The sequence below is a fragment of the Hetaerina americana genome, unplaced genomic scaffold (genome assembly GCF_022747635.1).
Source record: "Hetaerina americana unplaced genomic scaffold, ioHetAmer1.1.p SCAF_35, whole genome shotgun sequence".
Classification (NCBI taxonomy): Eukaryota; Metazoa; Arthropoda; class Insecta; order Odonata; family Calopterygidae; genus Hetaerina; species Hetaerina americana.
In genome coordinates this window covers 1,406,678-1,424,983 of record NW_027286930.1, presented here as the reverse complement: position 1 = coordinate 1,424,983, position 18,306 = coordinate 1,406,678, and the positions used below count along the sequence as shown (strand labels likewise).

General features: G+C 41.6%; 1 protein-coding gene across 1 annotated transcript in view; it reads left to right on the top strand.

Moving 5' to 3' along the window:
* Window positions 1-18,306, top strand: part of ft (cadherin-related tumor suppressor fat) — a 656,626-nt gene that overhangs the window by 496,652 nt on the left and 141,668 nt on the right. The window contains exon 7 of the mRNA XM_071589250.1: window positions 1,652-2,606. Within this exon, the coding sequence (XP_071445351.1) occupies window positions 1,652-2,606 (955 nt within the window). The remainder of the gene's footprint in view (window positions 1-1,651; window positions 2,607-18,306) is intronic.

Below are 18,306 nucleotides of genomic sequence, written 5' to 3'. Positions count from 1 at the left end.
GATCCCCGCTCCCCTCTCCGTTCGCGCCCCCCCCCCCTTCATCCCGCCCCCTCCAAGGCAACAGCAATGGAGCTATGGAGCAATGGCCTTAAACCGTGCAGACGTTAGTTTGAATCCTCGTAGCTGACCACGGCGTTAAGGTATTGCGCGTACCCCGCACGAGAATCTGCCTTAGGGGTCAGCGAGGAGGAGCCTTTCGCTCAGCTTGGGAAACATTACCGGATTCCCGTTTTACAGTAACGGGGGGTTCGGAGATGAGAGTAAGTTGTATACATGTACGACGAAGAGGGAGTGCAGTGCAGCGCTCATTTCCGTGGAGATCCGTCCCTTTGCTTAGGGTTTCTCTGTTGTGATTATTATTTTCTCCCTACATGCGTTACGTTTTATCAACCATCTTGAAAAAAAAACGAATTTTCCATTTGCGGTCGAGTTCATTGAAATTGTTGATTGAGAATGAGTTGTTTTACGTTCTTTGAATAGTTCCTAAGATTTTCTGGCAAAGTATCGCATATTTAGCGGTTCTATTAGCATTTACAAAATATTAGTAACTCTATTGACACACGCTCATTTATTTAAAGACAATGTGGTCTAAGACTAATCTTTTGTATAACAAAATGAACACAAATGTTTCCATTTTTCTACATAACTGTCACAGTTAGTAGAAAAGGTTAAAAGTGAAATTTTGGATTTTTTAAGTGTTTTGTAATTCCATGCCGCCTTTGTTTATTTTCGCAAATTTGAAAGAAGTGTAATTCTCTCCAGAAAGTGACGAGGCATCGCTAATTAGTCCTTGTTTGCGTTTGGTTAGCAACAGAAAGCGGTTCGTCTCTTAGTTAATGGCTTGTTTGTTTACACAGGGTGATTTAAAAGACCCGACACGCCTGCATGCAATGCGCTAACATTCTTTTGATTTGTAAGCTCTCTCCTTAAAAGATAAAATTAATTTTTCGGGAAACAGTTTGTTTGTCGGTTATTTTTAGACTTTATTGAATTTTAAACGTCTATCTGAAACTTGTTTTATTACCCGTCTGTTAAGGATGCATCCGTAAGATTTATGAAAGTGAATATTCTGCCAAGCCCGCGTAGGTGACTCTAGATTAAGGAACACCTTTAGAAGTAACGTAAGTAATGTCGTCGTCATGTGACGGGATAGGTTTAAGAGAGGTTGTATGAATACTTAATATTTAATGGGTGTGCCTTCATTATGTTAGAAGTTGTTACAACTCATGTATCAGTACATTTGTGCGTGTTCTCATTCTTTCTTATAAAGAGTTGACCTTTTTTCCTTTAACCACTTGGCAATAGAAGCAAGGCCTTCATGAATGTGCACCTACTTAAAAATCTACGAGAGAAAGATTTTAATCTATTGACCTCTTTATTAAATAGATTCTCTCTTTACTTTCCATTATTTTTTCATTTTTAGCGATGATTCATCTCAAGCGAAGCTTGTTATCAAGGCAGTGTTTTATTGTGTTGGGTTTCCTAATTTATAGTTTCAGTGCGTATGATGGTGTGAAAAATAATTCACTATTCAATGCACTATGCATCAATAATAAGAGAAAGAATGATGCAATTTATTCTTATAATACGTACACTCACTACAATTAGTACTTACTTTTACATGAGATAATACTTATTTTCTTCTCCCCAGGTGACCATCGTGCTGAAGGACGTAAACGACATGTCTCCGGAATTCATATCTCCCAATGAGACGACCGTCCCTGAAAATATTCCCGCTAACACTGTCGTATTGGCAGTGAAGGCCATCGACAAGGACGAAGGACGCAACAGCTACATCGAGTACTCCCTTGCGCCGGCGCCCCCGGAGCCTGGGGAAGGACCCCTCGACTCTCAGGATCTGCCTTTCGTCTTGGGACCGGTAGACGGTCTCCTCCGAGTCTCTGGGCCCATCGACCGCGAGATCAGGTCCATGTACGCTCTAGCGGTGACAGCGAGGGACCGTGGTGACCCACCGAGGACATCGTCAGCACGCATTATTGTCAGGGTCTTGGACGAGAATGATAACGCTCCTGTGTTTGACCCCCGCCGTTACAGTGCCACGGTTGCTGAGAACGCCAGTTTGGGAGCCAGCGTTCTCCGGGTGTCGGCGACGGACGTAGACGAGGGCCGGCACGGCCGTGTGCGGTACGTGATAGCTGCCGGAGATCCCAACAGGGATTTTAGCGTGGGGGAGGACTCGGGTGTTGTGCGAGTGGCGAAAAATCTCAATGCGGAGCGGAGGTCGCAGTACGTACTTACGGTGAGGGCGGAGGACGAGGCGGAGCCGGAGGCGCGGCGTTTTGACACGGCGGCATTGGCCATCGCCGTCGCCGACGTCAATGACAACCCACCCACCTTTTTGGACTCACCGTACCTTGCCTATGTGGTAGAGGGAGCTGGCGCTCAGGCCTTGCCAGCGGCCGTGCTCACCGTCTCGGCGTTTGACGCTGATGGGCCACCGAACAACCAAGTGCGATATTTCATCAAGGAGGGCGATAACGACTTGTTCAAGATCAATGCTTCAAGTGGAGAGATTTCGCTTCATAGAGCGCTGGATAGGGAGACACAAGAGGAGTATATATTGACATTGGTCGCCATGGATACTGGTGAGTTCTTTTCGTCATTTTAATTATTCTGAAGTAACGGCCATGTTTTATTTTAGCTCATGAGACCCACTTAAGGGCCTCATTTCACTTATTTTCCACAAGTATTTCCGAATATGTTTTTCTGAAAGCGCTTGAGAATATCAAGTGATTAACTATCAGTTTCTTCGATGGAACACTATTTTAAAATTTATTTTATTTTCGAGACATTTTTAAGTATATAAAGTATAGTTTTCTAAGTTTACTTTTCTAAAAATATTTGCTTGAAGAAATCGTTATTCCGGAGGTGAACTTCATTTTTAATGATTTGTTAAGTTGCTCCCTCGGTGGCTTTTAGTTAAGGGTTTTTGCGTACTGAATCAAAAAATCCATGACACTATTAAAAATGTCCATGGCTCAGAGTAATCAATATAGCGGCCTATCGTCGTACCTTCGTACATATTTGCACTTCTAAGCCTCGGTACTCAAACACAAAATTAATTCCCAATATTTATAATGACTATGGAGTTTGAATAAAGTATTCTAAGATTCAAAAAGAAATCATCTTCAAGGTGATGCTCATGTGTAGTGGTATTTTGACATATTTGACAACGTATTGTTGTGCTATCACAGACACTAATGAAGTAATGTAATCACATTATATATTTTAACACCATTTCCTCCCATAAAATATTTTAAGGGCATTTTCGATTATTCACTCTGTTGCAAAGGCCAAAATGGCTTTCCTGTATTTAGACGTTTTTTTGAAACGCTTGGTATATTCAAAAGTTTCAGCATCACTGGTGCGTTACTTACACGCAAGGTACATATGTATAGTGCTGTAGGCCACAGAATACGCTATTCTGAAATTTAACTCATGCGGACAACCGCAAGTTTTAGTGTTAAGGGTATTTGTACGATGGGCTTAATTCGAGTGATGCTTAAGCTGAATATTAAGTTCAGTTTCGTAATTAATATGCCCACCTTGGTAATGCACCGCCCTATTTGTAATTTTACATTAAATCTTCGTCTTATGACATAACTATTGCGTGTTCTCACCGGATTATGACATCTCCAATTTCATTTTCCCCTTAAATCTCAGGAGATTGGCCTGCCGTTTCGTAGCAAGCTCCCGCACTGGCAGGGTCGCTTCTCTTTTAGCCATCCGTTCAGATTATCCGAGGAAGGGAAAAGGTGGTAATGGGACGGGGACAGAGGAGGAGTAAAAGGTTTGCGGTGGCGTGTTCTAGCAGCAACACAGTGTGAGATAGACACCCTAGTATCCCTCCTATAATCTCCAAAGAGCTGAGGGAAGTGGGTTGGGGGAGAGGATGGTGGCGAAGATGAACCGCTGAAGCAATCTCATCCGATGGATGGGCATGGATGGAAGAGTTTTAATACCCAGTAGCCGCAGCCACTCTTCTTCCCCCCTTCTCGCCCCTCTCACGAGCCATCCATCCACCCTTCTCACCCTCCCCTCTCTAGCGGAAGCGTCTTAAACACACGCTTTGGCATTCCCGATTAGCTTCCCATTCGCGCGTTGAAGTCTCCGCCGCCGCGTTTCCCATAGAGAAGTCTCGTTCAAATTGAAACATATCCTCTCGCACCTTGTCCCTACCGGCAATATGGAAGGCCTCTATCCATCTTCCCCACCGCCCGACATCACTACCACCACCACGTTTGCCCATCCCTTCGGGTGCCACCTTTCATAGTGGCAGGGTGGGGTAGTGTCTAGGAGGAGTGGTCTCCGCGTTCAACTCTTATAACTTCTTCAGTATTCACCCTTCCTATCCCCTTGTCTTTGAATGGGGGTGGAAAAGTGGACGGCGAGGAGGCCTTCTCCACCTCCATCTTCCACCTTTTATGCCGAAGGAAAGGGAAGAGACCGCCGCCGCCGCGCTAATAAATTCATCATTGACGCGCAATGCTTTAAGTCGAAACGTCAAGAGTTTGCCGGTTCAATCTGCAGTATGAAGAAGAGCAAGAGAATGCGTGGGAGAACGAGAGGGATGATGGCTGAAGTTCCCAGTTCGAATTATACGCGAAAGGAGATAGAATTATATGAGGAATATTCAGCTGTTATTGTCAAAAGTAAAGTAAACTAAGGAATTCAGGATGAGTTAATAGGTATGGTCAGGAAAAGTAGACTTCGTATTCGAGCCTTTCAGTGTCATCATGAAAAAGCTTGAGCATGTTTGCGAAGGACATATTCACAGTGAAATGGAAATCATTATATACAAGGAGTAGGTGTCAAGAGGGAATAAGGGGGGAGCGTTGTTACATCAGATTTACATTCAGTTCAAGAATCTTGAGTTTTTCATTTATTGTAAAAAGAGAGGGTTTTAAATCCGCTTCCGACGAAAAAATTATGATCTGAGCGTGTTCAATCAATATCATTGCGTAATTTTACGCTAGCACATGTTTATAGTAGAAAATTCCATTGTATATGAATCCATGGATATCTGTTGAGGGCCTTAATTATATTCCGTCAAATTAATGTAATGAGAAAGTTCGTCTTTTACAAAAACTTGCATCGCATATTTTGAATCGCAAAACGTTGAATTAACATTGTCTCGAGTATAAACATTATAAAGTTTCTTTAAGTGCTTATATAGAAAATAGGCGTTAATGAACGTTAGGACTAACGAAAACGGGAATAATGCACTTACATTTCTTCTCCATCACAATAGAATTAAATGCGCAAAGGATGCATTACGAACGTTCTTCAAATTGCAAATGTACACTTTCTTATGGGCTCATATTACAATTAGATCTCAAGTAAAATGTAGAGACGAGAAACTAAAGAGAAACCGAAGACGTGTTATGTGTATGTCCGTTAATGGATCGTAAGTATTCAAGGTAGAGTTGTAAGTAAGCTAGAAGACTTCATTCAACAATTTTGCCTAGAAAATATGGATATTGAAAACCGCAAAAAATGTAGTAATGTAATACTAGTATAAAGATTCATAGAATGCGTCTGAGGAAATATGTTGAAGACAGTAAATATCGTCATTGTCCATACAGAAACATTAATTAAGTTCTTGAGATGCTACAATGCCTTCAAATGCGGAAGTTTGGAGAGGAGCGCAGCGAAAGGATTGCGATAGAAGCAGAGGGCAGTTTCGCGTTAGGAAAAGGTCCAGGGTAGGGTTCATTGGTTGGCATGCTAAGGAATAGAGGTGAATCGAGGCATGGGATAGAAGAGGTCAACGCGAATGCACCGTAGGCAATGATTAACGAATCTATCTAAACACTGTAACCTGCCATCACCTTAACACCTCTCACGACCGGTTTCTTTTTATCACCCCCCTTTTACTTACCCCGCTCTCCTATTTCTCGTGCTTATCGAAGACTCGTTTTACTGCAGTTGATTAATTATGCTCTTTAACCTTTATTTGAGAAGATTCGGTGTGAATTTCACATCCTAATACGAAAAATCTGAGCTCATTCATTCCGTAATAGTTTTCATAGTTATTTTTTAATACTTTAATGAAGATAAATTAACACTTCAATCAAGATAGGAGGCATTGGTTGCGATTTAAGACTTACTAGTATTACGACCCACCATAATTTTGTTCGTAACCTCTTTAATTTTGTATGACGGTTCCATTTTACTTTCCAAAATTCTAAACTTTTTGCTTTGATATGAGTATTGATGGTCAGCGGTAATGAGTACTCTTTTTTCATACACTTTATTCTCTGATGCTTTTCTGAAGCACGCAAAGACAGACCTGCAGGAAAGAAGATGGCTGAGTGGGAGAAGCGATTGGAAAGTGAGACTCACGCCCGTAATCTCCCCTTTCCTTTCTGCCAACGCTTCCCTCCTCGCCTTCTACTATCCCAGAATTCCCCGCCTCCGCCCAGCCGCGTGCTATCACGTTCCCAACCAGCCTACTCGCTGCCAAGAGCATTTCCTCGTTCTATCCTCGCCACCCTCACCTCCTCCCACTCCTCTTAAACCCTTCACACACACACACACTCTTTCCCTCTCTCCATGAGAAAGGCCAAGGGAACAGTGGTGTCGGACCAACAACGCCATGAACCTGGATTGGAATCTCTGTGATGAATCTTTCTTAATCGCGTCCGAAATTTAGTTCAGTTTCTGAAGCTATTTTCTCTTTCAATTAAGTTGCAAGTTTTTGAGTTGACCAATCGAGAGTATCATTGAAATGTCTGAAGCGTTGATGTAATTTCCATCTCCATCATTGACCTGTTTCGAAATGGCGGCATTTATTTCTAATTAAAAGTTGGGACTAAGTATGACTCTAATATTAATGAAAAAATGAAAGTGTGGGAAATGATGAATAGAGGGGCCTAGTGGCATGTCTTATTATGAAAACTGTTGATAGTACTTCTTTTTAAAATTTCACTCATTTCCACATTTAAAATGAAAGAGTTGACGTACTTCTCCACAGAATTTATAAATTTTCTGGAAAAGTACGTGCTCTCTTTCATTTGAAAAATGGATAAACAGTACTTTCGTTAAGTGTGGCCTGCCTCCATCATGTTTATTATTAATCTTTATTTAAGCTTAACTTATGTCCCAAGTACTCTAGTTGACATTCTTTTGAATTATTTGTTGGGTTTTGATTGGCTGAACTTTTATGCGATTGTACCTCTTTTATCGAATAATCGTGCTCAATCACTGTGTAATAGCAGCGTTGTCGCAATACTAATAAAATATTGCATTATACTCTCTGAATCCGATTTAATGGTGCACATTTTGAGTTTGCTAAAATTTATTAGTGTTTAAAAATAAATGGAGTTTGTGTAGCATACCGAGAAAAACTTGATGGGAATTTTTAAAATGAAAATTTTTTTATTATAACCAATGATCGTGTTTTGTTGGATAGTTATTTTTATTTGCGTGAAAATCACTTAACGTTTATTGACTCGTGCATCATCCTTATGATTTTATTCCTATATTTGCGGATGCAGAGATACTTTGGGTTTTTTCGATTAGACATTAATAATCTCGATGCATAGACGATGGTTGATTGCATCTCAGACGTTGTGTCGCGAATAAACTTGGCTGTCATCCCTTTCTTTGAATGTTATAAATTAGCAACGCGAGTACTCATTTTGTGCCAAACGATGGATGTTGGTAAAAGTTTGGGCAAAATGATTTTTTTTCTAATTCACATGTAGGTCTTAGCATGTGGCTATGTTTATTTAGAACCAAGTTTTCGTGTAAAACAAGATGCTTTCTTAATGTGGGGTTAAAGGGGCATTTCCTGGTCTTTCTACTTTCTCATTTTATGGGTATAGAAAGTGCGATTTTTGCCATAAATGGGCTGAACCTGGAATACCAGTTATCCTCGGACATCTTGGATGCATTAGGGCTTTGTTTATTAAGCTTATCTCTGCCCTCACCCTATTTAAAAAGCGACTTTCCGCTCAACTGATTTACGTTACTTTCTTGCGGTTTTTGAAGGCGGTTTTAGACTGAACAATTTAAAAAGAAGTGGCACTAGTTTAACCCTGTTATTTGCAGATGAAATTACCCAAACTAAATTTTTCAACTATTTTTCCATGCCAATCGATGTCTATTGTTAATTTTTTCGTATAAAACGCTTATGGGAAGCGAGAATTTTGTTTAAAAATACCGAATGTTTTACTTCTTCGTTTATTCAATTAGCCGTCATCCTGCTTTAAAGTTCACCTTATATTGATGATACAGGGCCAGTGTTCATCAATGAAACGTCTACCATGAACCCCAGACTACTAGTTCCTTGTTTATCTAATGTATTACCCTTGCATCCGTAGGCCTACGATAAATGACCCTCCGCTTTTAGAAAAAAAGCGTTAGAATACTCCAATCGTTCTGGTATATCGAGAAGGGAATTCCGAACCAGAAAATCGATTGTATCAATTCCGTGGAAACAATTACTTCGAGGTGTGAACGTTTGGGGGCGTGAGCAGTCAACGACCTTGTTTTGTCGGACGGGACTTGAAAAAATCCTACGTTCGCTACTTGCACTCCTCGTTGGTTGCCGTGTTAGATGCAGTCCCGTTGGCGAAATGTTGTAGGGCAAGGAAGAGGATGGCAGAGAGAGAGAGAAGGAGACCGAGAGATGGGAAACGAGGAATAAAGTGAGACGGGACCTTTGAGCCCTAAGAGGAGGGAAAGAAAGAGGGAGAAAGTGGATATCGGTCGAAGCAGTCAGGTTGATGGGATGGGAAAGGAGAGGTTTAGAGGGAGAGTTAGAAAAGCTGATAGGGCAGGCGGGAGAGAATGAATGATGAGAAGGTGAGGGAAGGCGAGGAGGAAGCAATAAGGGGCCTAACACTGCACAGCACCTCGCTGTTTTCTCCTCGGAGCTCGCGAATGACTGCCACGATCTTCACAATCGATCGGAAAAAAGTGAGATGTTGGCGGCAGAGAGGGGAGCCGATTGCCGAGACACCACTCCTCGCCCTCAGTGCCTTTCCCCAGAGTCTCCTTCCTCCTCGTCCCTTTATTCCTCCCAATCCAGTTTCTCTCTCCTTCTACTGACTCTTCTTTTTCGGGTCCTCCTCAGTCTAAGTCGCTTCATTTACTCAAATTCGGTTTCGATCTCTTTCTCTTCTAGGGGCTAGTTGTTGAATTTTGCCTCTCGATTGATTCAAATTTTACTCGTAATTGATTTGAATCGAAGACCTATCAGTATAGTCACCTATGTTATTATTCCAGTGCATCTGTCAAACCTATGTAGGAATTTGAGTCCCATGATAGACCAATCCGTACATTTAGATCACTGAATGAATTTATCAAATATCAATGTACTCGTATTTTAAATATTCTGTTTTATATGCGGAAAAAATAATGAATGGTGAGTTAATAATTTATCATTCACCAGTTTTCTGTCCTGAATTTTGCCTCGATTGGAAGTGTAAATTTCTCATGAAACGGCTTTTAGTTCAGGTAACTGAGGAAATTGGAAAATAATTGATACGTGTGTATTTTGTTTGGCTTACTTGCCGTTTTTCTTGTGAATTTCCATCTTCCTTTATTTCTGTATTCCTTCTTTAAGGAAAAGGTGCCTCCCTTGCAATGGGGAAAAGTGTGCTTCATAATGTAAGAGCTATGAATATAAATAACCGAAATCATCGTTAATATCTATGCTTCTTCTCTTTTGATTTAGAATATATTTGAAATCAAAGTGGCTTCAATTTTAAATTCAAAGTTAAATAGAGCGGCACTGCGTAAGTTATATGAATCCACGTTGTGTACTGAAAATTTATCATAACCCAACCTGGGAATATAAAGTTTGTGTCAGTCTAAAAGGCCATTTTATTTCCGAGGTCCAGTAGCTATCCGTGTTCAAGATGGTGATATGGTCATGATAGTTTATCCCGTCCTTTCTTTCCATCTTTCCCTTTTATCAGACCTTCCGAAACATCTCGCATTCTAAACCCTACCTCCACGCTAACACTCTATTCCCCCTGCATGTCTGTAAACCATTTTTCGGGAGACGAGCTGGTGTTTGAATGAATGGACACAGATCCGGCTTCTTTCCCTAACCATGCACTTGGAAAATAATTCCAATAAATGGTGTTGGCATAGTTTATGCGATTGAGGATTTAAAGGAGAGCTAATGCATAACGTTAGAACAATGAGCGGTACAGTGCAGTGAATCCATAAGTCAGCCATTAGATCATTACACCCTGGAAAGGGTCCGAAGGGCGCGCGCATTCTTCTTGTTGAATATCTTTGCCATTTAAATCTGTCTGCAAAATGAAAAACAATTGATGGTCTTTTATTCTTTTCGCCTAATAAGGCATTTAGGAATTTAAATTATTCCATTACGGGTGGTAATACAAGTGGTTGAAATTTTATATTTACAGTGTTCTCTTTAACGGCCTCGTTCATTCTGGTTATATTGATTATAAGCCCAGGCAAGCAAGAAGATAGATAAATTCTGCAGAAATGGAATATATTAAATACAATAATGATATAATGTTAATTTTCATTCCGCCAAATGAAATCACTTGTGTTGCTTCAAGAAATTAGAGAAGCTAACGCGATAATCACTTATGTTCACTCTAACTTGAATTGTCGAAAATGTCTGTTTTTCACGAAGCATTGATTGCTTGTTTGATTATCGTGTTATGCTACGGAATACTTTTTTTCTATGAGAATATCCTGGTGAAGCAAGGGGAGACATGGTCCGCGTTACTTGTAGAGAAAAGCGTTATCAATGAAGTTACAACTTCACTTGTTTCATTCTCTCTCCGCGATAAGGTAGAAAGTAGCATTGCAAACCGTCGCCTCTCCCAATTATTAATTCAAGGGCGTCTGTGGGTGCAGAAGGGCGCTTGCGTGGGAGATAGAGGGAGGGAGGGTGAGGGAGGGAGGGATGCTCAAGTGTCGTAGGTGGGTGGGTATTGTGGGTGGCCCGTGGAGGCGGCAACGCGCCTTATTATGGACGGACGGAGGAATATCGGGGCGACGATCTTTTTCCGGGGTTCAGGATGAATGTGGAAGGCACGAGGGAACACACGTACACAGACACACGCGAGCCCGGATGCTCGATGCCGATTGTGCCTTCGGGAGAGAATGGGTTCGAACCGGGACAAGTTTTAAGTGACCGTGGCGGCGGGAGGAGGAGAGTGGGGGATAGTAGGGTGGAGGAGAAGAGGCGAGGTGGAGTGTCGGAGGGCGTACGGACAAACGCCCTTTAACGCTACTCGCATTAGAGCGTCAAGGAGCAGGGGCATCCGTGTCTCAAGGTCGAGGGTTCGTATCCCTAACATGGTGTGAAAGTGCACTCGCTTTGCATCAACGGTTTACTCGAGTTGAAATGCAAAGACTTGCGAGCTTCGTGTTTGCCTTCATCTGCATCCTTTGCCGAAACCTTCAGAAATTCCGATGGGGCTCCCGTTTTAATTATGTATTCTCTCGCTTTCTTGCTAAAACTGCTACCGAGTATGATATCCTTTGCTTTAAAATATTTTCTGGGACAGTCCGAGCAGGTAACAAAAGATATAATGAAATTAACTTGTATATTAAGGCATCGGCAGGCACAAACAATAAAAACTGTCGTTATGAAATGCGATTGTTCCGCTTTGTGGATATTTGAATTTATTTTTTAATTATGTTTAAATATTTCCAGAACCTAAGGAAGACGTATACCAATTGGGCCAAATTTTAATGCGTAATATAAAATGCATTGAGTATATCAGCCACCACTACTGACTCGTGGTCACCTCGATGTTTCACAGCGCACCAGGGCTACATGCTTCTGTACATAGTCCACTTCAGCAGTGCACTTTCATGAAAAAATCGGAAACATCCTTTTGTTGTGAATTATTCGAAAGTCATCCTATAGGATAATCGGAATATCTGTATATCTTCCATATTGAGTGTGTAATAGTCGTCCGGGAATCTTAACGTAATATCATTTCCAATCTTTAATTCGTCAGGTTTTTTTTTCAGAAAATTTGGAATTATGGTCAATTACACCTTCAACTTGTTTCTTTAGAGAGCTCAGTTTTTCACCATGAAGGTGCATATATTTTGGATACCAAAATGTCATTTTCAAAATCAATAAGAAATGCGTGACAAGATACCTTCGCATTTACGGTGAATTCTTTGTTCAAAATTTTAATTTAATGTTATTGTTTGACTATGAATAATTTTTATTATATTCATTTTTAAATTTGTTTTATAAGCCTGTGTTTCTAAACACAAGTGTAGTGAAATATCATCGCCGGCTACATTATTATGACGCGAAAAGATTCCTTTAAATTCTACTGCATCTTTTGATGATTCGTTACCAGAAAACCTTCTGGGCAGCTTTTTTGCCAGTAGTGTGCTGCATACTGTGTCAATTGTGAGAATATAAACATTCTAAGAAACTTTGGAATGCAGTACCTTTGTATGCAGGCCATTCATGCAGCAGAAATGCTTATGGAAAATGTACCCAGGTGATACGGTACGGTTTAAGAAAGCTTATTTTTTATTTTTTTTCAAACTGTGCTTAGGGGTTGAAATCAATTGATGTTGAACGGACTGAAATTTGACAATATTTACACAGAAGGCCGTGCGAAATCGGCAGGAATTGTTTCCATTTATTCCAGACGATGTTTCACAACGCTGAGTTTCATCAAGCTATCTAATTCATCAAGTACCGTGCAATACCAGCACTGGGTTCTCGTAAATTACACACCAGAGAGAGATAGAGTGTTTACCTTTTTAAAGAAATGGATCCGTAGTAGGTATCATCCAGCGACTTACACGAGAAATAAACAAGAACGAAACGAGGGGGAAACTTAATACGGAAGTTTCTTTCTCACTGATACAAAAAAAAATCGAGGGACGAGAGCGAAATTTTCGAGGGAAAAAAAGATTGGAGAGGGCCGTGTTATGGTCGGCGGCTGGCTAATGTGAGATGGAAGCGATCGAGAGGAATAGGTGGGTGGGTATGGGGTTAGTGGATGAGCGGAGGAGTGGGGAGGGAGGCGATGGTGGTGTTGGAAGGTGAGTGGGATGGGAGAACGCTGGTGCTGTGGGCCGTTTAATTACGTGGAGGGATTTTCAGACGGTCGGGCGGAATAATTGATATGTCGAGGAGGGTTTTTAAAATTTCTGGGAGAATTGGTTATGGGGATAAGGATGGGGGTTCGCTACGCGATATGGTTTGGCGGGCTGCCTGTTCTTACGGGGGCGTGAATGGGGAGAGGTGGGGTGGGGGAGAGAATGAATGAATGAACGTATGGATGGTTTGATGAATTTTATGTGACCTGATTCCTTCAATCCCCCCATACGAGGAACATAACTTAGCTCAGGCGGCATAGTAATGCTGCAAAAAGGAAATTAATAAAGATACGTGAATAAATCGAAAATTATGGCAGAAACGGGCAGAGATTGTATCACAATATGAGAGATGATTGATGGAGGCGAAGTAAAAACCCGGAAAAAGGCCATGAGCGCATTTTTTCTCTCCGAGATATGGTAAGATAAAAGCAAATATTGTGTATAATATTTCAAAATATATTCAATACATTCGTCACCTAGATGAAATAATGTTAATAATCTTGAATCCAAGCCATTATTTGTGGAACGCTGCCCCATTGCATTAAAAATTTTCTTGAAGGAGTTTATCCCGATTGTAATTTAAAATAATATTTGAATATTCAATAAACCATTTTAAAAACCTGGTATTTAAAAACATTTATGATATATGCTAAACGGAAATTTATTTCTATTTCGACGAATATCCAACGCGAGTTTTTTTTATCCATACAAAGAGTATGAATTTGCTAAATATAACGATATGCAATTTTCCTCATCGCATTTTTTTTAAGCCTCGAATCTTTGGAAGCCGTAGACGCGTTGCAGAATTTCATTAGTTGCTACAATAGCGGTAATTTATTAACAATGCCTTATAGTTAGCAATTTGTAACAAAAATGGGAATGTATGATTCATGGGAACCTTAGTACTGCATTCCTCCATTACACCATGAGGATGCAACACGATTCAATTTTTCCCGAGTGGTCATCGGAGGTGGCAAAATTTGCCAAAAAATGAACGGCATTGGTATTTGTGTTGAGGGTTAATGGGAACTTATTTCAGTAATTTTCAGTTTAGATAAATATTAGTAATTACCAATGGAATGGAGCTAGGGAATGCGATGAAAAGTAACACGTTATTACATTCAGGGCATGACTAATGCTAGCTCGCATTTGTTTAGTGACGCCAGCGTATTAAAGTGTATAGAAAAAATCTCAAATTTCTCGCAAATCTCTCGGGTTCCTCAGGCTGAATTAAATCATTTCAACAAATTATTTTGAAGTGAGTTGACGATTTTAAACTACGAAAAAGCGACAAAATGTTCCGGGCAGTCTTTGCAGGGATGGAAAATTGAGTTACCGCGCGGCAAACTAGAAAACAAATATAAGAGTGGGAACTTTGGGAGAGCACTAATTTTATTTTTATCTCTCCGGGCGTGGGTCCCGCCACTCCCCTTCGCTTTCTTTCGTTCCCCCCCTCTCCACCGTTTCCGTCCTCGACCCTCCTACGATGCTCGGGAAGGTGGCGAGTCGGTGTGGGGAGAGGGGTGTGTGGGAAAGAGGTGGGGGGGAGGGAAAAAATTCCTCACAATGGCGCGGGGCGCTTCCTCCTCCTGCGTGCGCCCCGCGCTGAATCCTGCGCTCTGTTCCCTCCGTGGAAATTCCGGAAAAAAAATCTATTTCGTTTTTTCGATATATTAAGTGGCGGCCGTCCATATTAATGGGGTGGAATGAGGTAGCCACTCCTCCTCTGCTTCCCCTCACCGTCTCCCTTCGCTCACTTTTTTGTAATCGGCGTCAAATAAACGCCGCGTCCTTTTTTTCGAAAAAATATATAAATTCCCTCCATCTCGTGTTTTTCCTTCAATCTTCCTTTTTTCCTTTCGCTCCTTTTCTACCTCCCCCCCCTCCACCCTCCTACCTCCGTCCCCCGTGTTTCCCCACCCTCTGATATTTATGGCTCAGCACACCAGTTATTGCCATCAAATGAGAGTGCATTTAATGATTTTTATTGCCTGCCTCCCCTCTGTGCCCCCCCCTCGGGTATCCCTCTCCAGCCATCTCTTTACCCGCTTATATCCCCGGTGCGCAAACGATCCTTTGCTCCGGGTGCGAGGGAATATAAAAAAAAGAGGAACGATCCCAAATGAACTAACTTCCCAACTCAATTAATGCGTGCCCTCATCTCGTTTATAAAGGGCATAAATTTGTGTTTTCATGTGATTGTTGAATATTATGATTCGCCTCCCGTGGGACGCTGAAATCGAATTAACGTGGGCGTCCACGCTTGCTTCTTCTTCGTCTTCTCATTAAAAGTTGAGAGCCAAGTGCTTCGGCGGTTTATCGTCGGCTCTATTCTGCGGATAACTCACTCGGCTCTCCACTATCAACACTGCCGACACGATAACACCTCGCTCCCGTGTCCGAGGTATGGCAAGGCGTCGGATTTCGATTGCCCGTTTCGCCGGGTTAATAGACGGGTCTGCGGTCGTGGTTGTTTTCCAGCGCATTCCCTCAGAATGAAAAATAACACCACCTTTGCCGACATGAAAGTGCAAATCTAGGCAATCGGATAGCTCCTACGCTGTCAATGCATTCGGATGTGTAGAGCATCTTTTTCTTTGGCAAGTGTTTCAGGTGCCTCGGAGATGGTGAAATTCTCATGTTAACATTCCTCATCGACTGTTTAAATGATGATATACAATATTATTAGTCGGTTATTCTTCGGATGGAGCCATTGATGGCACTTATGAGGATAATTAATGCGTAAATTAAGTTAGGGCAATTTTCTGAAAAAAGCTACTCTCTTGGGCATTAACGAAAGATAGAGCATATGCGTCTCTCATCTCAAATAATTTGTGATCATACAACTCTGTTATTAGCTATAACGCTTTGCTATTATGTTTCTTTGATAAAATACAATTTAAATACATGATCACATCCATGACGTTCTTATCTATGTACGCGCCTTATTATAACACACTGATATGGCAATTTAAGGTAAAATACATGCATTCAAAAGAATATCTCGAAATAATTTGTCGTGCAGTATTAATTTCAGGAAAAATTTCTTGAACGCAAAGTTAATTCTCAATCATATGACCCTGCAACAACGCTGGTGGCAATGCTATTTCCCGACTCTACTAGTTCATGGTAAAATTTTGTGTGATATCTGAGAACTCGGTCACCATGAAACAGTCTTTCCTAAGACATAAAAATACCGCCATTACTGAGGTATTGGATTCTGCGTGAAATGAATATTGTCTATTTTAATTTTTAAAATTATGTCAGTTATCAATTAGAAACTACGCACTCATCTAAGTGATTAAAATTCATCCTACCCAACTCTTTCATCTTCTTCTGACTTCTTGCACAGTGCAATTGCTAATTTTTTGACGAATTAACGTCAGTCCGCATCTCGCAGTTTCGAATACAGGTAAAGAATTCCGCCAACCTCCAGAATTCCAGCCTACCTCACTTCCCATTCCAAGAGAGAGAACGTGTGTGTGTGTGTGTGTGAGAAAGAGAGAGAGAGAGGTTCTTGCACCCATCTTCGGTTCTCTATGGACTCGCATTTCCCTAATGAGTGCGAGCCTCGTCTTCCTTTTCCCCTCATTCGAGCCCAAATACGGTCGCCGGAGATAGTGCCACCGCTCTTGATCGCTGCGCTCTCTTTTGTCGTCGTGGCCCTCCCCCCCCAACCCCCTTGTCCCACCCCGCGCTCCTGCCTCCTCTCCACCCTTTCTTTCTCGTATTTAGCTCCCACCGACACGCCCCTTCCCATCCCTCTCACCATCTCCAGTAAACACTTTTGCGCCGCTGGTTTTTCCCTAATGAGACCGCCGCAACCACGTTGCCCGCTCGATCAAACGGAATATCTCAAAGGCTTTTGTCGGCATTCTCCTCACAGGTTTGGTCCCGAAGAACGAAAGGGAAAAACAAAAGCGCTCCTAACATCAATGGAGTGTATCGGTGTTAGTGAACTTCCAAAGGGTTCAAGCACTCCCAACTTTCGGGAAATGAAAAGAGTGTGAATGATCCGTTTTGATTTATCCTGGTTGGGGAATGCAGTTGAGGAGGTCCTTCCACTCTCTGCCCCCGTCCACGTGCTGAACTTCCTGATTCATTGGAGAGTTGTCAAACTCGACGAGTGAGGGAGACGCAAGTTCACGTCGAGTGCTTTCCACAGTCGAAGATTCTTCTGAAAATACAAATTAAGTATTATTTTTTTCTATCACAGTGCCCAATGCCGTCTGTCGTGGAATTGGAAGGTTTCCTTCCGAACAACCGTAAGATACCCGCGGGAAAATTATGCTTGAAGCTAATTTCCTGGAGCGTCAGCTTTTTCGTAGAAACGTCAGCACTCATCAGAAACTGGGTACCAAAATGCCTCATACCGTTGACTAAAACGCCCTTATTCTGACATACTCTGGCATAAGCATCTTTAAATGACTATAGTTTTCAAGTAATCCTTTGGTTTCATTCCGAATGTTCGCATTTTCATAGGTTTAGAGAGACCCCTTTACCGTATCGACAGGTACGTACACACGTAGGTCATGCTTTCTTTCTAACATCACATAAAACTTGCCTACTGTTCCTTCCTAAGAATGTGGTGATAGAATAACTTAATTAAATGATCATTTGCAAAAATATCGTGAGGGTAGAAATATTGAATGATCATGAAGGCTGAAACGCTCTGAACTGTACTACTGAAAGTATATCACGGGTGTATCATAGAAAAGAGGACTAGAGGCTCATATTAAAACATTAGAATTTTATTGTATAACGGTGAAACTGCAAATGATAGGAGCGTATTATATGTAAATTTCTTTCATCGGACAACGGAGATATTGTATCATGGTGGTATTAACGGAGGAAAATTTGCTAATTCAGTCGCTGATCCTTCGACTGCGGTAATATCACCACATCCTCTTCAAACTGCATCCGCATTTCCGAAGGGATTCATAATGTACGAGCCAGTTTATCTCCAGTTGTCAACGAAAGAACCGTTACGATAAGGCCAGCCGAGCGGCACTAACATCTGGATGCGCAATTGCAGTTTTTGCGAGTGAAGAATTTACACATTGATATAACCAGTGTCCTTAGCGTTTCCCATGTTTTTGCCAAGTCCTTTTCCTTCCGAAAAACTGTCGTAGCAAGGTAATTTTTCATTTCACACCGAAGCCCAAAATTGAATCGGCCTGAGATTTTCTGCCGCTAATGCTAAAA